General features: G+C 40.5%; 3 protein-coding genes and 1 long non-coding RNA gene across 4 annotated transcripts in view; 3 read left to right on the forward strand and 1 right to left on the reverse strand.

Annotated features, from left to right (window-relative positions):
* The window catches only part of LOC139567102 (uncharacterized), a 117,546-nt gene extending 102,296 nt beyond the window's left edge, over positions 1–15,250 (forward strand). The window contains exons 2-3 of the long non-coding RNA XR_011673226.1: positions 14,132–14,203; positions 14,596–15,250. This is a non-coding gene — a long non-coding RNA (uncharacterized lncRNA). The remainder of the gene's footprint in view (positions 1–14,131; positions 14,204–14,595) is intronic.
* Positions 1–27,379, reverse strand: part of LOC139567094 (zinc finger protein ZFP2-like) — a 303,695-nt gene that overhangs the window by 17,116 nt on the left and 259,200 nt on the right. The window lies entirely within an intron of this gene.
* Positions 1,875–9,105, forward strand: LOC139567093 (zinc finger protein 180-like). The gene is made up of 2 exons (XM_071388580.1): positions 1,875–2,302; positions 7,892–9,105. The coding sequence occupies exons 1-2, from the start codon at positions 2,041–2,043 to the stop codon at positions 8,527–8,529; spliced, it is 900 nt and encodes a 299-aa protein (XP_071244681.1). The 5' UTR covers positions 1,875–2,040; the 3' UTR covers positions 8,530–9,105.
* LOC139567105 (zinc finger protein 180-like) lies at positions 24,003–26,663 on the forward strand. Its single transcript, XM_071388592.1, has 2 exons — positions 24,003–24,006; positions 24,101–26,663. Exons 1-2 carry the CDS (start codon positions 24,003–24,005, stop codon positions 24,838–24,840), a joined length of 744 nt encoding a protein of 247 aa, XP_071244693.1. The 3' UTR covers positions 24,841–26,663.

The raw sequence follows: 27,379 nt of genomic DNA on the forward strand, positions 1-27,379 counted from the left end.
GCAGATATCTCAGACAATGTTATAAAACTGTCTGACCCCAGTCTCTGGGGTGAAGGAGCGTAATCTACACAGCAACAGCGACGGGACAACAGAGAGCGCAAAGGGGCTAGGACTAGCTTATGTGCCAACACCAACGATAGGCTGGGTGAGTCTAAACCACGCCCAGTCTCTACTCTGACAGGCCGGCTCGGAAGTGGGAACTATCTCTGTCATGAGTATTTATTATAATGTCTTTGTCAGTAACAAGTGTCTTCTCTGTTTCCACCCTGCGTGGTGGTGCAGTGGACCCGTATATACGAAAAATGCATTTGCCATTTATTAACTTTTGAATTAAACAATTATTTTAATCAAGTTCAGGTGTCCTATTGTTCCTATCTCAGTTGAACTTACGCAACCCTAACAGCAGGTGTGATGTAGTTAATGTTTCTATGATGTTGTTTGTATGTGTATGTTTTGTATTGTTTATAAAATATCAAATAAAATATTAAAACATTTCCCATGCAAAATAACACCTCACAGTTCTATTTTTGGAGTAATTACATTAAACCAATCAGAATTTAAAAGAATGCCAAAGTCAGGTGTGAAGTAATATGGAGGACCAGCCTATTCCCTATGATGTATACTACAACAAAAATAATTTAAAATGTATAACTTCATATTAAAACAATCGTTTCCACTCATGACTTGAGTAATTAAAGTAAACCACAGTTTTGTAAATACATAACGCCATCTAAGCAAATATCAAAGAATGTTAGCTATATGCAGTTATCTTAGCCAGCCAGCTAACGTTAGCTATATGCAGTTATCTTAGCCAGCCAGCTAACGTTAGCTATATGAAGTTATCCTAGCCAGCCAGCTAACGTTAGCTATATGCAGTTATCTTAGCCAGCCAGCTAACGTTACCTATATGCAGTTATCTTAGCCAGCCAGCTAACATTAGCTATATGCAGTTATCTTAGCCAGCCAGCTACCGTTAGCTATATGCAGTTATCTTAGCCAGCCAGCTACCGTTAGCTATATGCAGTTATCTTAGCCAGCCAGCTAACGTTAGCTATATGCAGTTATCTTAGCCAGCCAGCTAACGTTAGCTATATGCAGTTATATTAGCCAGCCAGCTAACTTTAGCTATATGCAGTTATCTTAGCCAGCCAGCTAACATTAGCTATATGCAGTTATCTTAGCCAGCCAGCTAACATTAGCTATATGCAGTTATCTTAGCCAGCCAGCTAACATTAGCTATATGCAGTTATCTTAGCCAGCCAGCTAACGTTAGCTATATGCAGTTATCTTAGCCAGCCAGCTAACATCAGCTATAAATAGTTCTTAGCCAGCCAGCTAACATTAGCTATATGCAGTTATCTTGGCCAGCCAGCTAACATTAGCTATATGCAGTTATCTTAGCCAGCCAGCTAACATTAGCTATATGCAGTTATCTTAGCCAACCAGCTAACGTTAGCTACTTGGCCAACTAGCTATTAGCCTAACCAGCGTAGCCAACCAGCACGGTTATGGTCAGCGAGACCAACTACCGGAGAAAAAGTTACAAAACTCCCGTAGTCTAATTCACAGAAAACATCCTGAAAAGTAGTGATGGGGGAAACAAACCTTCCTGAATCATTGGCTCTTTCCAGCCAATTGTGTCAAAAAAAATTGATTCATTACTCAATGCTTTGAGCGACACAGAATTTAGAACAGCCACAGTTTTATAGATGAAGTCACACGCCGTAGCAGCGTAGCCATTATGTCATATATTAAACCACTGGCCGTGTTCGAGAGCATCAAATCCATGCTGCGTTGTAGGTAAACGGTGACTGGCTGACTGATTTATAAATAATAATGAGTAGTTATTTATGATGCAAGGTGATTTGTAAATTAGTCAGTCAGTAGTCAGCAGCCACCTGCACTGTCGGCTGCAATGTCTAACGAGCCCAATACCAAACCAATCAGGTGTTCGACGAAATGATTATTCAGAAGTCATTGATTACGTGCTGCTGATAAAGTGACACTGCTTGGAATTATACCGCTTAGCGACTTCAGTACATGCCTCATAGCTCCAATCTCAAACTTAACCCCGTTCCTGCTGAAGAAGAGGAGGTCTGCTGGATGGAGAAAGAAGCTCTCGTGAAAGAGGAGGAGGATGTTACAATACAAAAACAAGTAGAGGGTGAGGCTGTTACCGTGAAAGAAGAAGAGAAAGACGTTTCAGTTAAAGAAGAGGAAGACGCGTTCAGAGTGAAAGAGGAGGAAGATGTTACAGTAAAAGAAGAGGAGACTAAGGATGAACGGTCCCTGATTAACACTAGTAAGTACTGTCTTAAGTACAGAGGCACAAACTCTGCAGTTGTTGAACTGGTGTGTGGTGTTAAAGCGGAAATGTGCAATTGCTACATCCATATTTTGACTTAAATTATTTATTTATAGTCATTGATTCTTGAAGAATATAACACATGCCTCATGAGCTTAGTTCAACTGTTGTACCCCATCAGAACCCCAAATAAGCTTTGTTTACTCCAATGTTTAGAAACAATGTAAATCAACACTGTATAGCCTCAACATGGTTTAAACTATAATGTTGATTATTACCAAAACAGTGGTGGAATTACAGCTTTGTTATTGGTTGAACTGCAGATTGGTTGATTGATTGTTGAGTGGCTTTTTTAAAGGGGCAACCTAGTTTTTAAACAAACAAAATGGCTGCCCAGAGTCCTGAGCTGTGTTAGAATACTCATACTAACTGCACTATTTGTGATGTTAATTGAGTATATAGTCTGCCTATTGGTCATAGTATGATGTAGTTAGTATGCCAAAAGTTCCCGGATGTCGTACTAAATTCGCCAAAATATGACGTAAACACGCAGTACTTTAGGACCCATAATGCAATTCTTCAGGAAATGGGCGTGGCTTCAACGTTTTCAGATTTGAAGAAAATATGCAGCAGAAGTCCAAAGAGAGAGCGGATACAAATTAACTGCTTTAAATAATTATGACAAATGTTGAGCAATGTAATCAAGTAATGACTTTTCAAATAAGTTACGTTACACGTTATGTTAGCTACACTATCCTTACAAAACGCATAGCATATCTTTACAGCAGTTTGTACCAGTATGTGAGCTAGCTACCTAACGTTAGTTGGCTACTTGTACATCAAACTTGCCAGTATAGTAACTATATTCTAACTAACTACCCAATGTTTATTGACTTGATTAGAGCGCAGAATAACTGATGAATTTAATAACGCTCAACACCCGTTGAATATGGCCGGTGTCAGTAAACATCTGCAAAAAAGCTCAAATTAAATTGTTGCCAGCAGCACAGTTGGTCACCAACGCTCTGGATAACATGAAAACAGCCTAACCAGCTCTGCTAGGGCAAGTAAAATGGTAAGAGTGAGGTTTTCTCTGATTTGTGTCTAGCAAGCTATCCAACGTTAGCCAGTTAGCTTGGGTGCTTTACTGTCATTTTGAGGTCAGAACGCTTGGATCGACCCTACTCCTCAGCCATATAGTATTTGTTTACAAACAGTGGTGTTATACGAGCTTATGTTTTGGTTGGTCTGAGGCATTTATAAGTTATATTCTTCAAGAATCAATGGTTATATAGCAAATGGTTCTTTCTATAACTGCCAGTGTAGATTTCCTGTTGGGGTCAAATTGTTACAGCTGTTGATAAGTCATCGTATAATATTCTGGCAATTATTTTCATGCCATTACATTAAAGGTGAAAGATTGTCTTATCTTAGCAAGGTGTTGCTCAAATAATGTTAGCTGCTAATCGCTAGTTAGCGAGCTAGCTAGCTTGCTAAATGTATTAAGAGTCAGAGCAAACATAGCTAGCTAATACTGCCTGGTACCAGTGCTGGTGTAGGTCTAGATAAGCATGTTTGTGCAGCGGTATCTTATCAGAGAGGAGTAAGCGATGTATGAATATGTTGGCTAGCTAGCCGGCTACATGAAGTAAGAAAACAACATGTAATGTAACATCTAATTAGGGTCAACTGGAAACACTGACCAACACGTTGCTTCCTACCATGTCTTCTTCTCTGAGGTTTATTGTCAGACTACACTCATCAGGTGTATTGCTGCCACCTACTGTACGGTGTTGTAAAAAAGAATGAAAATGCAAAAAAATTGGGAATAACAAATCATACTAATTACGTAAAATAAACACGAACCAAATTCACTCCACTACCCTGAATTTCAAACAAAAATGGTACTATTCAGATCCCTACACAGGTTCAGGAACCCGGGAGGTGGGGAACGTCTTCATTCAGTACTCCCTGTAACATTTAGTCTGAAGTTCTGGAGATCCAGAAATCTATTTGCCGCCTTCACAATGATGTCTAGCTTCTTAGATGTTTTATTAGTTTATTATTAATGCAATTTATCACTGCGGCAGTGAGGGCAATGCAAACGCAACTTTGTTGTAGAAACTCCTCCAAGCTAATGCGGAAACTGCTAGTTTTGGACGAAGGTTACTAATAATTTATTAATGCAATTTATCACTTGCTCTATAAACACAACAAAGTCCACCTTGTTCACTATTAGTGTGTTGGGATCCTTCTCCTGCATGGCTGCACTGCAGACTGTGGGATATGAACTACCTTCTCCTCTCTACTCACTCCTTCAGCTATTTTCACTGCCTCCACATAGGACACCTGCTGGATGGGCCTGATCCTAGCTGCTGTGACATCCTTCATCCGTACAGGGCACTCCAGGAACTTGGGAACGTGATTCCCATCACAATTACAACATGCTTCATCTGACTACGACATATTTATTCCTTCGACAAGCACTTGCCACATGTCCAAACTTTTTTACAATTGTAACACTGCAGCGGCTTCTGTGGATCTCACTGACCCAGGTTTTACATAAGATGGGAGAACCGCTTCACCAAACCACAGTAAAACCTTCCGTCTATCATTCATTTTAATCAACATGCGTCTACCTGAAATGTTTAACCTAATCCACACAAAGCTTTCTCCTTTCGCGCTGTTGACACACAATCAGTATCATACCGCTCCTGGTCACTCGAACCGATTCCACTTTACCCAATTCATCCTTCACCATATTTGAGACCATTAACAGGTCACCCACAAAAGCATTCTTGCTGATGATTCCCACTCCGACCCTAAACTGCTGTTCATTACCAACTTTAGCTCTTTTCACTCCACTGTTCTTCACCATCGTCCACTCAGTCTCACCAACTGTACTCACGCCAAGAGAATCCCACAATGCTTCCTCCATTGTTCCTCCAGTCATCCCTGGACTCCCTCGCTCTGTGCTGTGAAAGATGTGAGCGTTTGTGTTCTCATAGTAGCATCTATATTGTTGTCATTCCATCTATATTGTTGTCATTCCATCTATATTGTTTTCATTCCAGCACATCTGTTGCTTCACCAACTTGTTATCCCTTTCATTTGCACTACTTGCTGCCATTTCCCTTCCTAATTTCCCTCTCTTGGATGTCTCCACCATGCTCCTACTCTGTCAGTAATTCCTCCCTGGTTTATTAATTGGTAGTCATGTCAAACAACAATATATTCAAGGTTCTGCACATTCTATTCCAAATCTAGAATTAGAATCGTCATTATGTTTCCATGATTTCAACAGTTAACCAGTGAACTAAGCCTATAATGTGGACACCAAGGATGTGGATACCAAGGAACCACAGAAGCGGTCTGTTTGTCCCATTTCCAGCAAGGTTACGAGGCGCTTTGTCATTTCCAGAATCAGTTTATTTTGGTACTGTCCATATGTAGCTTGTTTTTGGTCACAGAATGGCTGAATAAGTGCAACATTTTGCCTGGAGCTAACTATGCAGAGCATAGCACATGTCGAATGACTTTAGCTTCCCTCCAGACCTGAGGGCACACGCTCTCTAGTAGGCTTTAATTAAAGATACGGAAAATTGTAGTGGCAATATAGTCAGCTATTATCCTCAGTAATTTTCCATCTAGATTGTCAGACCCCGGTGGCTTGTCATTGCTGATAGACAACAATAATTGTTTCACCTCTTCCACACTGACTTTACGGAATTCTAAATTACAATGCTTGTCTTTCATAATTTGGTCAGATATACTTGGAAGTGTAGTGTCAGCGTTTTTTGCTGGTATGTCATGCCTAAGTTTGCTAATCTTGCCACTGAAAAAATCATAACAGTAGTGGGCTTTGTGATGAATGAGCCATTTGATTCAGTTAATGATGGAGCAGAGTTTGCCTTTTTTCCCAAATTTGTATTTAAGGTTCTCCAGAGCTTTTTACTATCATTCTTTGTAATTTATCTTTGTTTCATTGTCTTCTTTTTCTTCAGTTTAGTCACATGATTTCTCAATTTGCAGGACGTTTGCCAATCGGTTGTACAGCCAGACTTATTTTCCATTCCTTTTCCCTCATCCTTCTCAACCATACCATTTTTCAATTCCTCATCAATCCACTGGAATTTAACAGCTTTTACATTCATTTTATTAATGGGTGCATGCTTATTAGTAACTGTAATAAGCAATTTCATAAATGCGTGCAGTGTCTGGTTGCTCCTCATTACATACCACAGAACAGCAAATATTCTTTACATCATCAACATAGGAATCACCTGTTTTTTATTAAATAATTGAGACACACAAATGACTGGAGGGAACCAGAGATCAAGATAGCCTAACCATAAGAAAAAAACTCTTCCTCCTCCCGCTGCTGCTGGCCTTTGTAAATTCTGACGTTATGTTCCTGAAGTTTCCAGTAATAGGCTACAACAGCAGTCGGCAACCTTTTCCATTTGTAGTGCCAATTTATCTGACCATTTCTACTGATCTGGTGCCAGTTATGATTTTCATATTCACATTTTACTGGAACAGTTTCATTTAATTTATAATAGTAATAATAATTATAATAGTCTTTGTATCTCAAAATCTATTTCTATGATTAATCTACTTTCTATCTAAATGAAAATTATACACATTGGCTGCGCATGGCCTGTCTACATAGAACTTGAAACATTGTATTAATGATCACCCAGGTCGGTCTGAAACTTGATATAAAATATTCTGGGCCCTGAGAGTTTCCCGCGCCAGTGAGTTTGGGACAGACACAGCTGTAGGCTATTTGTGTAAGGGATAAGAAGTAATCAGGTATTTTATGACATTTCTACTGGATCAGAGCATTACATTTTTCCCTTTCATGTTGAGTGGTTATAAAGTGAGAGCTGGAAATATTTTACAAATACTTTGAGGAACTATTGTCATTCGCCAATTGATTTTAGTAAGACTTTGTTTACTTGCTGTTTGAGATGAAGAAAAAATTAATTTGAGAAGCTCCACAAATCATTAGTGGTGGTGCGTAAATACTATCAGACATCCCCAAATAGGTGCATCGCTCTCTGCATTGCTCTCTGCCCTCTGTTTGCTAAAACGCAATTTTGTTGCAGAAACTTCTCCATGCTAATGCGGAAATCCTTAGTTATACCAATACCATAGACCTACTGTAGGACCCATAACTTCACCTAACAACAACATAGACCTACTGTAGGACCCATAACTTCACCTAACAATAACATAGACGTACTGTAGGACCCATAACTTCACCTAACAACAACATAGACCTACAGAAAGTTGCCTATATTGGAGACCAAAAGTTGTCTGGCATACTGCTTGGGATTTCAACAACTTCAAAAACGTATTTCTAGCATACAATTGTCGATATTACTACAAATGTGAAAACAAGACAGAATATGACTATTGTTGTTCACTTGACTGTCTTAAGACACATGTCAAATAATGAACATTCATTACAGAAGTCATTGTTTGTACAACATCATGGCTACGCTGTTGGCATCACCTTTTTATAGTAGATTTTTGCTGTTGTGGGCCTTAAACCATCTGTCTGACTTTTTGTTAACACAGGAGAGAGACGTGACTATCGTGGATCCTCTGGGGAGCCTCAACAACCTCATGATGCTGAAGAGGCAGAGAAGAGTCTCTCCACATCAAAACACCTCAAGAAACACCTGCAGAGACCCACAGGGAAGAAATCTCACTTCTGCTCTGACTGTGGGAAAGGTTGCACATCTTCATCAGAACTTAAAATACACCAGAGAAAACACACAGGAGAGAAACCTTATAGCTGTGATCAATGTGGGAAGAGTTTTACTATATCTAGCTCTCTGACTTCACACCAGAGAACACACACAGGAGAGAAGCCTTATAGCTGTGATCAATGTGGGATGAGTTTTGTTACATCTAGCGCTCTGACTATACACCAGAGAACACACACAGGTGAGAAACCTTATAGCTGTGATCAATGTGGGATGAGTTTTACTACATCAAGCTCTCTGACTATACACCAGAGAACACACACAGGAGAGAAACCTTATAGCTGTGATCAATGTGGGATGAGTTTTACTACATCAAGCCATCTGATTCGACACCAGAGAACACACACAGGAGAGAAACCTCATAGCTGTAATCAATGTGACAAGAGATACTCTAGTAAAAGATCTCTGATCAAACATCAGAAAATACATGAAGGAGTTGTTTCATGATATCAGTGAAATGTCGCGATGTAGAATGTTTTAACATTGTAGTAGGAGTATTTTAATAATGTCACAATGTAGAATGTTTTAACATTGTAGTAGGAGTATTTTAATGATGTCACAATGTAGAATGTTTTAACATTGTAGTAGGAGTATTTTAATGATGTCACAATGTAGAATGTTTTAACATTGTAGTAGGAGTATTTTAATGATGTCACAATGTAGAATGTTTTAACATTGTAGTAGGAGTATTTTAATGATGTTCTACCTTATCGTTTGCCCTGTTCAATTGATTGCAGCATGATATGGATATTAGCCTCAGGGGGAAATCCTGGCTCTGAATTGAAAGAGTATTATTTAACAAAAAGTGACTAACAAAAAAAGAGCTGTGTTACACTTACTGCGTTGGTGACCCACTTTAATCAAAATGCAGTACTTCAAAATGTAACCAGCTGTTTTCTACAAGTTGAAAAAGCTGCTTGTTTAAAAAAATACATGTAATATGATAATTGTTGCAGATGTTTGTGTATATACACACATGAAAGCAGTATAATAAATTGGTCTATAATCAATTTTTATTAACAATCTGACGTCACTCCAGTATTTCTTGACAACATTCAAGTGCTAACTGTCTTTATTCCACTACTGAAGAAGCATGACTCAAATCACCTACTCATATTTCAAACATTCAGCCTGACAAAAGATACATGTTTTATTATTCCATGCCTCACCATTAAGTGAATTGACTCAAATCACCTCATATTTTTTTCATATCAAGGGTGGGCAGTTAACAATTGATTTTGTTCCAAGGGGACGAGAGTTCTAGAACTTAGTGAGTTTTAGGAAGACAGAGTTCTAGAAGCTTGTGGGGGGAAAATATAGCATCTATTTGTTGTCTTAAGGGGGAAAGTGTTACATTTATGTTTTGAGGTTGGACTTTATCACGTATAGCTCGTTAGCACGTAGGACACACTGATTGGTGTCACCTCGTTTGTATGTGTTACACCTGTGCTGGCTTGTCCATCTCGTTAGTTGGGAAGGTGTTTCACCTGAGCTGGTCCAGGTTCTATTTAAGAGTGTCTGGCCCAGTGCTCCAGTTGTCTTGATAGATGTGGAGAGTCAACACCTTTAGTTGATCCATCTTTTTGGTTTGCGTCTTGTCTTTATGTTTGGTGTGGGTTTTTCTTTCGTTTTCCTCTTCTTGGCAGATTTAGTGGGTCTCATGGTGGGTGTCTTTTAGGTCCCAGTTGTTGTCAACTTTCATTGGACACCCCCATAGTGTCTTTCAGAGCCCCTCCTAAAAAACAAGCTTATATTTTGGGTTGGACATTTAAAAATTTGAATCAATGACATTTCCTTAGGATGCTCATTAGTCTTTAAGTTGTGATTATAGTTTTTTTTAAATCTTATGTTTGTGTACTAAATATTTCAGTTTTTTCCTGTGAAGCCATTGTGTTGCATCATGTCTAAAATGTGCTGTATAAATAAAGCTTGATTTGATTTGAACATATTGCAAAACAAATTAACCCAACGACTGACCAATCAACAAACTCTTGGTCCATCTTAGTATGAAAAACAGTATCAATCCCACATTTCCATTCTGCTGAAGGCGTGGTGGAGTGGTAAACACCACCCCCGGCTCTACCAGGGGCTTGAGGTGGTCTCCCACAGCTCTGCTTATGTCATGTTCTGTGGCCTTGCCGTTCCATTTCTTGACTGCCCCTGCAACACAGAAAGAAACACATTTAGTCATATTAGATAAAACACTCAAAGTAATGGATATGGAGCATCTATGGCCTCAGTTACACCTGGCACCTAAATGTGACTTCTGTCATCTGATCACTCCAAGCCGCATTAGGTTCAGATCTACCAGGATGGGCCTTTGACATAGTATGGAAGCAGCCAAGCCACTGAATATGCATAAGCAATGTCAAAAGATGAGTGGGGAAAAGTACATTTTACACAAGTGACCTTCATAATTAATCAAATGTTATTTGTCACATACATATGTTATTGCGTGTGTAGCAAAATGCTTGTGTTCCTAGCTCCAACAGTGCAGTAATATCTAACTAAATGCTTGTGTTCCTAGCTCCAACAGTGCAGTAATATCTAACAATTTCACAACAAATACCTAATACACACAAATCTAAGTAATGGATTAAGAATATATAAATATATGGACGAGCGATGTCAGAGCAGCATAGACTGATACAATAGTATAGGATAGAATACAGTATATACATATGAGATGAGTAATACATAGACTAAGATACAGTAGAATAGGATAGAATACAGTATATACATATGAGATGAGTAATGCATAGACTAAGATACAGTAGAATAGGATAGAATACAGTATATACATATGAGATGAGTAATACATAGACTAAGATACAGTAGAATAGGATAGAATACAGTATATACATATGAGATGAGTAATGCATAGACTAAGATACAGTAGAATAGGATAGAATACAGTATATACATATGAGATGAGTAATACATAGACTAAGATACAGTAGAATAGGATAGAATACAGTATATACATATGAGATGAGTAATACATAGACTAAGATACAGTAGAATAGGATAGAATACAGTATATACATATGAGATGAGTAATACATAGGATAGAATACAGTATATACATATGAGATGAGTAAGACATAGACTAAGATACACTAGAATAGGATAGAATACAGTATATACATATGAGATGAGTAATACATAGACTAAGATACACTAGAATAGGATAGAATACAGTATATACATATGAGATGAGTAATACATAGACTAAGATACAGTATATACATATGAGATGAGTAATACATAGACTAAGATACAGTAGAATAGAATACAGTATATACATATGAGATGAGTAATGCATAGACAGATACCGTAGAATAGGATAGAATACAGTATATACATATGAGATGAGTAATACATAGACTAAGATAAAGTAGAATAGGATAGAATACAGTATATACATATGAGATGAGTAATGCCAGATATGTAAACATTATTAAAGTGACTAGTTTCATTCCTTGAAGTGGCCAATGATTTAAAGTCTGTGTATGTAGGCAGCAGCCTCTCTGTGTTAGTGATGGAAAAACAGCTTCTGTTTCTCGGTCCCAGCTTTGATGCACCTGTACTGACCTCGCCTTCTGAATGATAATGGGGTGAACAGGCAGTGGCTCGGGTAATAACAAAGAACAAATGTGTGTGCCTGAGGGGAAATTCACTTTCATACAGCCAAAAGGGGTGACAAACTACACCCACATCAGTGGACAATTTGCACTAATGTAAATAAACATGGATGATGGAAGATATTCCCTTTTGCTTACGTGATGAACCGCTAAGGGGACATAAATATTTACCATCTAAACCATCTGTGACCTCTCACCTCTCTGGCTGTAGAAGTGTTCTTCCTAACCAGTCCCTCAACAGCTCTCTGACTGAGCTCCACCCTCACTGGGTCTTCAGAGGAGAGGAAGGCTGAGGAGGGATGGAAGGATGAATGGATCAGTCAGTCAATAAAATGTAGAGCTGTTGTCAATGCTGTCTGACAGAATCACTATTTTAGTAGTTCATTAAAGTAAATAAGGCTTAATGACTGCTGAATACCAACTATCAATCACTTAGATCATGTATTTTCAGGTAGAGATACATCTTTGGGACGTCCCTAGCCCGTTGAAGTTGACATTTAAAATGGTTAAGGTAGGGTTTAAGGTTAGGGTTTAGGGTAGGGATGTCCCAAGGATTCCAGATAGCATTGACCAATGTGCATTCTTCTGTCTCTGTTACATAGCAGGTGTAAAATAAACAGACAAGACAAGTAGACACGCAGTGCATTATGGTCATTGTAGTTTAACAAATAGCATCTAATTATGCCAATCTGTATGTGGGGTTGTTAGAGAAGAATGTGATTGACAGCCCTAACAATCATTTCTAGCACCTCATCAGGCTCTGTAAAAGGCTTCATTGATGACGTGTTCCTTCTATTCCAGGGGATAGCAGAGGAACTTCATCGATTCCACTCCTTCATCAATAAAAGCAGTGAACATCTGAAATTCACCCTCACCTTTGATGCGCATGAAACAAGTTATCTGGGTATTTTGATTAAGAGGGAGGGGTGTGGATTTAGCACAGACCTATACAGGAAGCAGACGGACAGGAATTCCCTGTTACGCGGAGACAGCTTCCACCCTACACCCCTAGAAAATATCCTCCCCATCAGCCAATACAGTCGCATACATAGGATTTGTAGTACACAGAGTGACTATGACAAACAAGCCGACTGTCTGGATGAGCGTTTCAGACAACGGGGTTACCCAGAGGAATGGCTGGATGAGCGTTTCAGACAACGGGGTTACCCAGAGGAATGGCTGGATGAGCGTTTCAGACAGCGGGGTTACCCAGAGGAATGGCTGGATGAGTGTTTCAGACAGCGGGGTTACCCAGAGGAATGGCTGGATGAGAGTTTCAGACAGCGGGGTTACCCAGAGGAATGGCTGGATGAGAGTTTCAGACAGCGGGGTTACCCAGAGGAATGGCTGGATGAGTGTTTCAGACAGCGGGGTTACCCAGAGGAATGGCTGGATGAGTGTTTCAGACAGCGGGGTTACCCAGAGGAATGGCTGGATGAGCGTTTCAGACAGCAGGGTTACCCAGAGGAATGGCTGGATGAGTGTTTCAGACAGCGGGGTTACCCAGAGGAATGGCTGGATGAGCGTTTCAGACAGCAGGGTTACCCAGAGGAATGGCTGCATGACGCAAGTGATCGTTATAAAAATACAGTGGTGGAAAAAGTAGCCAATTATCATACTTGAGTAAAGAAAACATTTAAAATGTAATTTTAATTTTGTAACTATTAAACAAAAACATAACTACTCATACGTAACCAGATCGTGACTACAACTAAGTTCCTAAGTATTTAACCACACTGTGTTGTTACACTGGTGAGTAAAAACTCATGCTTCCTAAGCTTTAACTTGTTGTCTGAAAATAAAATCTACATTTTACTCAACTGCGTCCAGTCAGCAGATGGACTAGATGCTGCTTAGGCCGCCCGTTGTGACTCCGTCAAGAATTCAGACCAGAGAAAGTTTGTATGAAGGTCTGGTTATTAAATGGGTACATAGTTCAATAGTAATATCCTCTAAAACGCTCTGGGGACAAACTTTGCTGCCCTGTTTCCAGTTGTCCACATGGCTGGGAGAACCTATTCAAGTAAGTAAATAGATTTTGAAAATGTAAAAACAACGATGTATTATTAGCTAACTAGCTACAGTGCAGTCTAACTCAAATGAGCTGCCTAATGAGCTAGCTAGTTGGCTAGCTAGCTATCTAACCAACTTCACATACTGCATAGATAGATAGCTAAGTGAATTAAATATCACCAGCTACCTAACTTCATATTAGCTAGCTATCTTGATGTATTTATCACTGTAAAAAACAAACTCCAAATGCATTTGTATTATACAGGAAGTATTATTAAAGAGATGCTTTACATTGAAATACAGATAGATGCAGTAGTCCCAGAGTTAATGATCCAAGGTCAGTTTTGCATTTCACCTCCTGATTGATGACTCCTTCTCCCTAAATCCTCTAGGTTATATCAGCTGTGTCGGTGAACCCCTCCTGCATCTGAACTGGCTACATAGAGGGCACAGCAAGATCAGAGGTGAGAGGTCACTTGGTCAGGTCAACAGGAAGTATTATTAAAGAGATGCTTTACATTGAAATACAGACAGAGATGCAGTAGTCCCAGAGTTAATGATCCCAGGTCAGTTTATATTATACAGGAAGTATTATTAAAGAGATGCTTTACATTGAAATACAGATAGATACAGTAGTCCCAGAGTTAATGATCCCAGGTCAGTTTATATTATACAGGAAGTATTATTAAAGAGATGCTTTACATTGAAATACAGATAGATGCAGTAGTCCCAGAGTTAATGATCCAAGGTCAGTTTTGCATTTCACCTCCTGATTGATGACTAACAATGTTAGAATAAAAACTAAAACCACAAGGCTTAAACATGCTCTCTCTCTCCATCTGTCTCTCGTCTGCAGATATGTTTTGATGTGAGAGGATGCCAACCCCCAGTCCCATCATCGCCACCTCACCCTCTTTTAAGATAACCTTTGGGCCGACTAGAGACACTATTATGTAATTGTGATGAACTGAGATAATATTTATGTAGCACTGTGATTCATTAATCATGTGCTGCCTTCCCTGCTCCTATGTGCTTACCTCTTTCCCTTTCTGTCTTTAAAACTTCTCCCACCACCTCCTCTTTCTTCCTCTGTTTTTATAATTCACAACAGATGTGCATTGAAGGACAGATTGAACTTGTATTTATAACACTTGGATAATGAGCTTTTCAATAAAGCGTTTCACATTCTCTACTGGTTGAAATGAAGTGTAATGTGATGAAATACTCCACCTATCCTGTGTTTATCAGATCAATGCAGATGAAGGGCATTAGATGTTGAGATGAACCGGTGTTGGAGTATTTACATGATGCATAGAAAGTGTAGTGTACTGTTTTTTAACATATTTCTGTATATATGAATTAACTAGTTAAATCCTGTTTCTAGTCTATTAGTTACAATGTGTAACCATTGATGTCCCAGGACCAAGATTGGTAAACACTGTTGAAGTGTATAATTGTAATACATACATGCAGACACAGCGTCATTCAAAGACTGGAATTTGATACTCCTGGTATTGGATATGACTGAAAAATAATCTCAAAGACATTCATACCTAAACTGCACCTTTATTTGCCAAGGTAGAGTACATGATCAGTGAATATATTAAATGTACAGGCTACAATGTGGGGATCTCATGCATGGTAATAACTACATGTATATAAAGGCCGCGGCCCTTGCAGAGCAAGGTGCAACACTACTTCTAGGTTTCAGAGCAAGTGACGTAACTGATTGAAACGCTACTAGCGCGTACCCGCTAACTAGCTAGCCATTTCACATCCGTTACACTCACCCCCCTTTCAACCTCCTCCTTTTCCGCAGCAACCAGTGATCCGGGTCAACAGCATCAATGTAACAGTATAACTTTAGACCGTCCCCTCGCCCCGACACGGGCGCGAACCAGGGACCCTCTGCACACATCAACAACGGTCGCCCACGAAGCATCGTTACCCATCGCTCCACAAAGGCCGCGGCCCTTGCAGAGCAAGGTGCAACACTACTTCTAGGTTTCAGAGCAAGTGACGTAACTGATTGAAACGCTACTAGCGCGTACCCGCTAACTAGCTAGCCATTTCACATCCGTTACACTGGCACAACATGATATTATATTCTACTCAATCCATAAGCTTCATTAATGTCATTCAGGCTGTTTTGAAGTTGATACAACTGGCTATGATAGCTGAGGTTCATAGCTAGGTTCTGAACTAATATGTATACCAAACGTTTGGTCCATACACAGATCGGCTAGATAGGTAGCTACACATCCATAGGCATAGAGGTATTTTAATCATCCACTGCACAATAAGCAAGAACATAGCTAGCTACGTGATTTCATCTATCTGCATGGTAAATATCAGCAAGGCAAGCTTACAAAATTGTACATTCAATTTGCAGTAAATTCTTCAGCTAGCTAGATTCTTTACATCCACTGTTACACAAAACGAAAGCCTGGTTTGCTGGTTGTTTCATGAGTCCCTAAAACAACCAGAACTACAATTTCATACTCATGTCACAACACCCATAAAGCTAGCCAGCTAGCTGGCTAAATCGCGATTTTCGTAAATTAATTTTATGTTAAAAAAATGCATAATCGTTTGTCTCTACATGAACTAACATTCCTGTCAACTGTACATGTTTTTGCATGATTCTTTATGACGTTATAATCCCTTACAGCTGCTTCCATCCTACAGTTCTGTGTAGGCGTACCCCTCTCTCCTAGTATTTCTGTCCGCCATCTATGCTGAAGAAAGTCTAACAGTCACTAGTGCAGCAGCAGCCTCTCCCGGTCAAATCAAATCAAATCAAAATCAAGTTTATTTTATATAGCCCTTCGTACATCAGCTAATATCTCGAAGTGCTGTACAAGAACCCAGCCTAAAACCCCAAACAGCAAGCAATGCAGGTGTAGAAGCACGGCGGCTAGGAAAAACTCCCTAGAAAGGCCAAAACCTAGGAAGAAACCTAGAGAGGAACCAGGCTATGAGGGGTGGCCAGTCCTCTTCTGGCGGTGCCGGGTGGAGATTATAACAGAACATGGCCAAGATGTTCAAATGTTCATAAATGACCAGCATGGTCAAATAATAATCAGGAGTAAATGTCAGTTGGCTTTTCATAGCCGATCATTAAGAGTATCTCTACCGCTCCTGCGGTCTCTAGAGAGTTGAAAACAGCAGGTCTGGGACAGGTAGCACGTCCGGTGGACAGGTCAGGGTTCCATAGCCGCAGGCAGAACAGTTGAAACTGGAACAGCAGCAAGGCCAGGTGGACTGGGGACAGCAAGGAGTCATCATGCCCGGTAGTCCTGACGCATGGTCCTAGGGCTCAGGTCCTCCGAGAGAGAGAAAGAAAGAGAGAAGGAGAGAATTAGAGAGAGCATACTTAAATTCACACAGGACACCGGGTAAGACAGGAGAAGTACTCCAGATATAACCAACTGACCCTAGCCCCCCGACACATAAACTACTGCAGCATAAATACTGGAGGCTGAGACAGGATGGGTCAGGAGACACTGTGGCCCCATCCGATGATACCCCCGGACAGGGCCAAACAGGAAGGATATAACCCCACCCACTTTGCCAAAGCACAGCCCCCACACCACTAGAGGGATATCTTCAACCACCAACTTACCATCCTGAGACAAGGCCGAGTATAGCCCACAAAGATCTCCACCACAGCACAAACCAAGGGGGGGCGCCAACCCAGACAGGAAGATCACGTCAGTAACTCAACCCACTCAAGTGACGCACCCCTCCTAGGGACGGCATGAAAGAGCACCAGTAAGCCAGTGACTCAGCCCCTGTAATAGGGTTAGAGGCAGAGAATCCCAGTGGAGAGAGGGGAACCGGCCAGGCAGAGACAGCAAGGGCGGTTCGTTGCTCCAGAGCCTTTACGTTCACCTTCACACTCCTGGGCCAGACTATACTCAATCATATGACCTACTGAAGAGATAAGTCTTCAGTAAAGACTTAAAGGATGAGACCGAGTCTGCGTCTCTCACATGGGTAGGCAGACTATTCCATAGAAATGGAGATCTATAGGAGAAAGCCCTGCCTCCAGCTGTTTGCTTAGAAATTCTAGGGACAGTTAGGAGGCCTGCGTCTTGTGACCGTAGCGTACGTGTAGGTATGTACGGCAGGACCAACTCGGAAGGATAGGTAGGAGCAAGCCCATGTAGCGCTTTATAGGTTAACAGTAAAACTTTGAAATCAGCCCTTGCCTTAACAGGAAGCCAGTGTAGGGAAGCTAGCACTGGAGTAATATGATCAAATTTCTTGGTTCTAGTCAGGATTCTATCAGCCGTATTTAGCACTAACTGAAGTTTATTTAGTGCTTTATCCGGGTAGCCGGAAAGTAGAGCATTGCAGTAGTCTAACCTAGAAGTAACAAAAGCATGGATTAATTTTTCTGCATCATTTTTGGACAGAACATTTCTAATTTTTGCAATGTTACGTGGATGGAAAAAAGCTGTCTTTGAAACAGTCTTGATATGTTCGTCAAAAGAGAGATCAGGGTCCAGAGTAACGCCGAGGTCCTTCACAGTTTTATTTGAGACGACTTTACAACCATCAAGATTAATTGTCAGATTTAACAGAATATCTCTTTGTTTCTTGGGACCTAGAACAAGCATCTCTGTTTTGTCCGAGTTTAAAAGTAGAACGTTTTCAGCCATCCACTTCCTTATGTCTGAAACACAGGCTTCTAGCGAGGGCAATTTTGGGGCTTCACCATGTTTCATTGAAATATACAGCTGTGTGTCATCCGCATAGCAGTGAAAGTTAACATTATGTTTTCGAATGACATACCCAAGAGGTAAAATATATAGTGAAAACAATAGTGGTCCTAAAACGGAACCTTGAGGAACACCGAAATGTACAGTTGATTTGTCAGAAGACAAACCATTCACAGAGACAAACTGATATCTTTCCGACAGATAAGATCTAAACCAGGCCAGAACTTGTCCGTGTAGACCCATTTGGGTGTCCAGTCTCTCCAAAAGAATGTGGTGATCGATGGTGTCAAAGGCAGCACTAAGGTCTAGTAGCACGAGGACAGATGCAGAGCCTCGGTCTGACGCCATTAAAAGGTAATTTACCACCTTCACAAGTGCAGTCTCAGTGCTATGGTGGGGTCTAAAACCAGACTGAAGCATTTCGTATACATTGTTTGTCTTCAGGAAGGCAGTGAGTTGCTGCGCAACAGCTTTTTCAAAAGATTTTGAGAGGAATGGAAGATTCGATATAGGCCGATAGTTTTTTATATTTTCTGGGTCAAGGTTTGGCTTTTTCAAGAGAGGCTTTATTACTGCCACTTTTAGTGAGTTTGGTACACATCCGGTGGATAGAGAGCCGTTTATTATGTTCAACATAGGAGGGCCAAGCACATGAAGCAGCTCTTTCAGTAGTTTAGTTGGAATAGGATCCAGTATGCAGCTTGAAGGTTTAGAGGCCATGATTATTTTCATCATTGTGTCCTAGTGCCGGCCCGGTAAGAGGTTTAAGATGCGATGGAACGGTTGACGAAAATAAGAAATCACAGAAAAAATATATTGACTGATATTGAATTATTTAGGGGGGGGGGACTAATTAATATTTTAGGACTAGCTATGTTCCTGATTCCTACCTACCTTTAGTCTGAGATTTTAATTTACATTTTACTCAACTGCGTTAACCACTCCAGTCAGCAGATGGCGGTCTGCGACTTTAAGGCAATTCTGCTAGTTTGACGTATAATCTACTGGACGGAACGCTTCTTTCAACAGCAGCAACAGTTAGTCAGCCACCTCGGTAGATTGCTACATTTACATTTAAGTCATTTAGCAGACGCTCTTATCCAGAGCGACTTACAAATTGGTGCATTCACCTTATGATATCCAGTGGAACAACCACTTTACAATAGTGCATCTAACTCTTTTAAGGGGGGGGGGGGGGTTAGAAGGATTACTTTATCCTATCCTAGGTATTCCTTAAAGAGGTGGGGTTTCAGGTGTCTCCGGAAGGTGGTGATTGACTCCGCTGACCTGGCGTCGTGAGGGAGTTTGTTCCACCATTGGGGTGCCAGAGCAGCGAACAGTTTTGACTGGGCTGAGCGGGAACTGTACTTCCTCAGAGGTAGGGAGGCGAGCAGGCCAGAGGTGGATGAACGCAGTGCCCTTGTTTGGGTGTAGGGCCTGATCAGAGCCTGAAGGTACGGAGGTGCCGTTCCCCTCACAGCTCCGTAGGCAAGCACCATGGTCTTGTAGCGGATGCGAGCTTCAACTGGAAGCCAGTGGAGAGAGCGGAGGAGCGGGGTGACGTGAGAGAACTTGGGAAAGTTGAACACCAGACGGGCTGCGGCGTTCTGGATGAGTTGTAGGGGTTTAATGGCACAACCAATAAAGCTCTTTAGACGCTTTAGTGTATATTAGCCACTGTATTTTAAACCCACTTCTGTCGTCTAGTTAGTTATCCCTTTTAATTTAATAAATTTCATATTTACGGTATTGTTTTTATTCATATAGCGGGCTGGTTAAGTTAGCATTAGCCTAGCTAGCTAACATCTCCAACCATGAGGTCACTAAGCTACTCTCTTGTTAATGAAGAGGAGGACTGCTGGACGGAGAAAGAAGCTCTGGTGAAAGAGGAGGAAGAAGAGGAGGATATCACAGTAAAACAAGAATTAGAGGGTGAAGCTGTTACAGTTAAACAAGAAGTAGAGGGTGAGGCTGTTACAGTTAAACAAGAAGTAGAGGATGAGGCTGTTACATTGAAAGAAGAGGAAGACGCGTTCAAAGAGGAAGAGGATTTTACAGTAAAAGAAGAGGAGGATGCAGCTTTTGGGGTGAAAGAGGAGGAGGGGGAGATGACTGTCACATCGAAAAAGGAGGAGGAGGAAACTGGATATCTGGGCCCGGTTTCCCAAACGCATCTTAAGTCATCCAATGGTTCTAAGGATGAACTTAGCCATAAGATGGTTTTGAGAGACCGTTCCCTGATTAACACTAGTAAGTACTGTCTTAAAAACAGAGACACAAACTCTGCAGTTGTTGAACTGATGTTTTTTTATTTAACCTTTATTTAACCAGGTGGCCATGATGTCATAATGATAATTTAACCAGGTGACCATGATGTCATAATGATAGTTTAACCAGGTGGCCATGATGTCATAATGATAGTTTAAACAGGTAAGCCATGATGTCATAATGATAGTTTAACCAGGTAGGCCAGTTGAGAACAAGTTCTCATTTACAACTGCCAAGATAAAGCAAAGCAGTGTGACACAGACAACAACACAAAGTTACACATGGAGTAAACAATAAACAAGCCAATAACACAATAAACAAGTCAATGACATAGTAGAAAAAAAAGAATGTCTATATAAAGTGTGTGCAAAAGGCATGAGGAGGTAAGCAATACAAAGCTGTGTCGGTCGAGAACTCACAGGCGCGGGAAACTGAGGGCCCAGAATATTTTATACAATGTTTCAAGTTCGTTATAGACAGGCCATGCGATTTATAGGACATTTATTTGCAATGTTTTTACTTGTTGGCTTTATGTAGGCTATTTTTTACATAGTTGGCAATGGCAATAAAAGTTACTTTTAGATTTGTATAATTTTCATTTAGATAGAATGTAGATTAATCACAGACAATGATTGAGATACTATTATAAATTAAATTAAACTGTTCCAGTAAAATGAACATATGAAAATCATAACTGGCACCAGATCAGTAGAAATGGTCAGATAAATTTGCACTCCAAATGTAGGTTGCCGACTGCTTGTGTAGCCTATTACCAGCAACATCAGAATTTACGAAGGCCGACAGGAGGAGGTGGTTCAGGAAGAGTTTCTTCTCTTCTGGTTGGGCTGTATTGATGTAATGGCATGAAAATAAATGCTGAATATTATACAATGACTTATCAACAGCTCTAATAATTTGCCCCCACAGGAAATCTTCACTGGAAATTCTAGATACACACAAATGTAAGGGATGAATAAGAATATGTACATATTAATACATGGATGAGCGATGGCCGTGTGTCATAGGCAGATGCAGTAAATGGTATAGAATACTGTATATACATATGAGTATATACATATACTGTATATACATATGAGAGTAATGTAGGATATGTGAACATTATTAGAGTTGCGTTATTTAAAGTGACTAGTGATACCTTTTATAAAGTCCATTTATTAAAGTGGCCAGAGATTGAGTCTGTATGTTGGCAGCAGCCTCTCTATGTTAGTGATGGCTGTTTAACAGTCTGATGGCCTTGAGACAGAAGCTGTTTTTCAGTCTCTCGGTCCCAGCTTTGATGCAACTGTACTGACCTCGCCTTCTGGATGATAGCGGGGTGAACAGGCAGTGGCTCGGGTGGTTGTTGTCCTTCATGATCTTTTTGGCCTTCCTGTGACATCGAGTGGTGTAGGTGTCCTGGCGGGCAGGTAGTTTGCCCCGGTGATGCGTTGTGCAGAACGGACCACCCTCTGGAGGGTCTTGCGGTTGAGGGCGGTGCAGTTGCCATACCAGGCGGTGATACAGCCCGACAGGATGCTCTCGATTGTGCGTCTGTAAACGTTTGTGAGTGTGTTCGGTGACAAGACAAATTTCTTCAGCCTCCTGAGGTTGAAGAGTCGCTGTTGCGCCTGTGTGGGTGGACCATTTCAGTTTGTCTGTGATGTGTACGCAGAGGAACTAAAAACGTTCCACCTTCTCCACTACTGACCCATCAATGTGGATGGGGGGGGTGCTCCCTCTGCAGTTTCCTGAAGTCCACGATCATCTCTTTTGTTTTGTTGATGTTGAGTGAGAGATTATTTTCCTGACACCACACTCCGAGTCCCCTCACCTCTTCCCTGTAGGTCGTCTCGTCGTTGTTGGTAATCAAGCCGACCACTGTAGCGTTGTCTGCAAACTTGATGATTGAGTTGGATGCGTGCATGGCCACGCAGTCATGGGTGAACAGGGAGTACAGGAGAGGGCTCAGAACGCACCCTTGTGGGGACCCAGTGTTGAGGATCAGCGGGGTGGAGATATTGTTTCCTACCTTCGCCACCTGGGGACAGCCGGTCAGAAAGTCCAGGACCCAGTTGCACAGGGCGGGGTCGAGACCCAAGGTCTCGAGCTTAACTTCTCTAGGGTAGGGGGCAGCATTTGGAATTTTGGATGAAAAGCGTGCCCAAATTAAACTGCCTGCTACTCGGGCCCTGAAGATATGATTTGCATATAATTGGTTCAATAATTACACATAATTCTTAATACTGTAGAAATTTAGTAACAGTCACATGTTCAACTATCATCAGCTGATCCAGGAAATCATTTTCTGAATGGCAGTCAAATGACAAACATCACGACATGCAAAAACAACCAAAGTGCTTCTTCATTCATTACTCTGGTAAAGACAGTTATGCCGTGCTCCACGTTGGATCCAACATCCCTAACAAATTGATGTTTATAATCTGTTATTGTCTGGTTGTTTTACAGTAGGGTCTCGTTAGTCTGTTTGGACACAGAGATACTTACCTCATAATGTGTAGAGAACTGTTCCTTGATGGATAGGCTATTGTACAACACACAGAGCTATTTTCCTTTATTCAGGACATTTAGAATGACAGCACATTACAGAGTAGCCTAGTGGGATTATTCACAAAATTATCTGGTGATCAGGTTATGGGATGTCATGACAAAGACATTTTAGTTTCCATGTTTCACCTGAAATATTAAATTATTTATAGTCCTAGGTCTATGTTGTTGTTAGGTGAAGTTATGGGTCCTACAGTAGGTCTGTTGTTGCTAGGTGAAGTTATGGGTCCTACAGTAGGTCTATGTTGTTGTTGTTAGGTGAAGTTATGGGTCCTACAGTAGGTCTATGTTGTCGTTAGGTGAAGTTATGGGTCCTACAGTAGGTCTATGTTGTCCTACAGTAGGTCTATGTTGTTGTTAGGTGAAGTTATGGTCCAATTTGATAAACACTTAATGTACAAACCCTCAGTTTCAGGCTGATGGCAAAGCTAGCTAAAGAGCATTTTACTGGTTGAAGTGTTTTTTAAGTATAAAGCAGTTGATTTTGCGACAATAACACAAACATATTAAGCAGGAGATTCAAACGAGCCTTACAATTACAATGCATGTGCATCGCTGCAAATTTAGCACAGAACACAGGGGGGTCCTTTTTTGTAGACCAAAGGTGTCTGGAACACTGCTTAGGTCTTGACTGTCTTAAGACAATTGTAAAATAATAATAATAATAATAATTTAGAACAGACATCAATTGTTGTACAACTGCATGGGTACGCTCTGGGCATCACCTTTTACCTCAAATAAACAGTGGATTTCTACTGTTGTGGGCCTTAAACCGTCTGTCTGACTTTGTTGTTCACACAGGAGAGATACGGGACAATCGTGGATTCTCTGGGGAGCCTCAACAACAACATGATGCTGAAGAGGCAGAGAAGAGTCTCTCCACATCAGAACACCTCAAGAAACACCCGCAGAGATCCACAGGGAAGATAACTCACTGCTGCTCTGACTGTGGGAAGAGATTCAACTCCTCAGTAAAACTTAAAATACATCAAAGAATTCACACAAGAGAGAAACCATATAGCTGTGCTCAATGTGGGAAGAGTTTTGTTAAATCTAGCCATCTGACTGAACACCAGAGAACACACACAGGAGAGAAACCAAATAGCTGTGATCAATGTGGGAAGAGTTTTGCTAAATCCAGCCAGCTGACTGTACACCAGAGAACACACACAGGAGAGAAACCTTATAGCTGTGGTCAATGTGGGAAGAGTTTTACTACATCTAGCCAGCTGACTTCACACCAGAGAACACACATTGGAGAGAAACCTTATAGCTGTTGTCAATGTGGGAAGAGTTTTTGTCAATCTAGTGATCTGACAGTGCACCAGAGAATACACACAGGAGAGAAACCGTTTAGCTGTGATCAATGTGGGAAGAGTTTTTCTTCTTCTGGCAATCTAACTATACACTATAGAACACACACAGGAGAGAATCTGTTTAGCTGTGATCAATGTGGGAAGAGTTTTTCTTCTTCTAGCTATCTAACTATACACCAGAGAACACACACAGGAGAGAAACCTTTTAGCTGTGACCAGAGATGATCTGATAAAAGATCTCTGATAAAATATCAGAAAATTTATATATGAAGGAGTTGTTTCATGATATCAATGAATTAATGTCACAATGTAGAATGTTTTAACATTGTAGTAGGAGTGTTTTAATGTCTCAATGTAGAATGTTTTAATATATAGTATATTAATATACTCTGCAGTCAGTCAGTCAGAATGTCACAATGTAGAACCCTAAACGTTTGCCCCCTTATCAATTGATTTCAACATGATATGGATATTAGGCGCATTGGGGGAAATCCAGGCTCTGAATTGAAAGAGTACTATTTATGTGATTTAATACAAAGTGACTAACAAAAAAAGAGTTGTCCTCTAACCAGTGATGTACACATTATTCCCAGAATCAACTGATTTCAACATAAAATCGATGAGTTATGACAAATAAGTGTTGTGTTCCTTTGTTTAGCGACCCCTAAATTTAAATGCATCACTCCAATATGTAGATGACTGTCTTCTGCAGGTTGTCCTCTAACCAGTGAGCTAAAAGATATCTCCCATTTCCATGTTTTTTGTTGTTGTTGTTAGTTTCAACAGCACGTACAACCTGATTTCCCCCCTAATCGATATCAGTGATTTATTGCTACTTGTCAAAACAACAGTGTTTCTGGTGCTTGTGCAGTTTATAAGGAGCTTGTTTTAAAAAAGACAATTATTGTGGCAGATGTTTGTGTATATACCACTCGTTAGGTTTTCAATTTATCCCACACTGTTTCTGCATATTGGTTAATGATTTGGACACGTTAAAACTGTGTTTTGACAGTGGGGCTATCCCACCTAGCAAAATGTAATTGAAAAGCCGTTGAAAATAATACTATGCAATCAAATATTTCATATTTACATTTCATGTAACATTTAGTAATGAAAATTATTCATGCAACCAACTGACAGTTTTTTGGGTACAATTATATTGACATTGTTGCCCTGTTTTTAGAATATCAGGGTTCATTCTCAGATGTGCCAAACCAAATGTACTAGAGCATGACATTGGGGACTGGGCCCCGACCCAACAACATGCCTATTGAGTGAACCCTGAAAAGAGAGAGAAGCTCCGCAGTGAGGTGGAATGTTACTACGGATATTGCAGGAGTTTCCTCTTGAAATCAGACATGTCCGTGGTGAGAACAACCTGGTTGCTGATTGTCTCAAGGGGGGTAGTCAAAATGTTTTGTGTTTTGCGTTTAGCCAGTGCATTGCCATGGATCACAGTTTATTTTTACTGCACGTTTTTCCCGTATTGGAGATGAGTTTTGTTTGGGCTCGTTCCAAGGGGACGAGAGTTCTAGAAGCGAGTGAGTTTTAGGAAGACAAGATTTCTAGAAGCTATAGAAAGAAAAATCTTTGTGGGAATAATAAAAAATAAATATTGTTTTTAATTGTTGTTTGCCAGTAGACAGACACCATGTTTATATTGGTGACGGTGAAGCATTGTAGTTGATTATAATGTGAAATGGAAGTTGTTTTCTGTTGTTGGTGAGCAAACTCTTAAGGTGTTAGTTAGTCTTTGGTTTTTCCATTTATGTTTTGAGGTTGGACTTTAGCACGTAGGACGCACTGATTGGTGTCAACTCGTTAGTCAGTATGTGTTACACCTGTGCTGGCTTGTCCATCTCGTTAGTGGGAAGGTGTTTCACCTGAGCTGGTCCAGGTTCTATTTAAGAGTGTCTGGCCCAGTGCTCCAGTTGTCTTGATAGATGTGGAGAGGCAACACCTTTAGTTGCTCCACCTTTTTGGTTTGCTTCCTGTCTTTAAATTTGGTGTGGGTTTTTCTTTTGTTTGCCTCTTCTTGGGCAGATTTAGTGGGTGCTAGGGTTCGTTTCTTACGTCAATCATTGGTTCATTGGTGAAATTAGCATTATGACAATATCTTTAATTAAATCATTCAAAAACCTTTATTAATGCAATTGCAGACAGAAGTTGACAAACAGGAACATAGCACGCATGTTTCTGAGTAAGTTCTGCATCAAACAAAAGGTCTCCAGTGGTTTTATTAAACCCTAAGTCGCGCCCTGGTGACGTCACTGCCTAAATCATCATCCTCTTCTCCTGGGACCAAAACCATGCCTACAAAGCTGTATAAACAGGGCCCTTATTGTTAGCTAAACACTTAGCAGTAAATGTCCCCTTCCCCCAAAGTTGACCCATTGTGGAATGTTTACCTAGTCTTATCTCCTTCACTCCCCTGCAGAGTTCTGTCTAAGGGCCTCTTTATAATGAGGCAGAGAGAGAGAACTAAAATACAAATGTAGAACAATACTAAACTTCTACAATGACTATATCTATTGTTAATCAGTAGTCTAAAACCCTATAAATGTAAGGAGGGAGGGGTCTTTTAACCCCTCCCCTTCTATTAATATAACATAAGCATAATCAATTATTCTAATACACCAAACATTTGTACAGCCCCAATCATGACCCCTAGGTAAATCCTAACATTTCCCCCTTTGAGACTAATTAGTCTCACAGCTTAAATCATAACATTCTCCTCTGAAATCAAATAGATTAGGCAAATCCC

Source organism: Salvelinus alpinus, unplaced genomic scaffold (assembly GCF_045679555.1).
Source record: "Salvelinus alpinus unplaced genomic scaffold, SLU_Salpinus.1 scaffold_43, whole genome shotgun sequence".
NCBI lineage: Eukaryota > Metazoa > Chordata > Actinopteri > Salmoniformes > Salmonidae > Salvelinus > Salvelinus alpinus.

Excerpts from the sequence above, each read along its gene's own strand:
- LOC139567093 (XM_071388580.1), top strand. The coding sequence starts at position 2,041 with ATGCCTCATAGCTCCAATCTCAAACTTAACCCCGTTCCTGCTGAAGAA. Across the intron at positions 2,303-7,891 it reads ACGGTCCCTGATTAACACTA|GAGAGAGACGTGACTATCGT; the intron begins GTAAGTACTGTC and ends TTGTTAACACAG.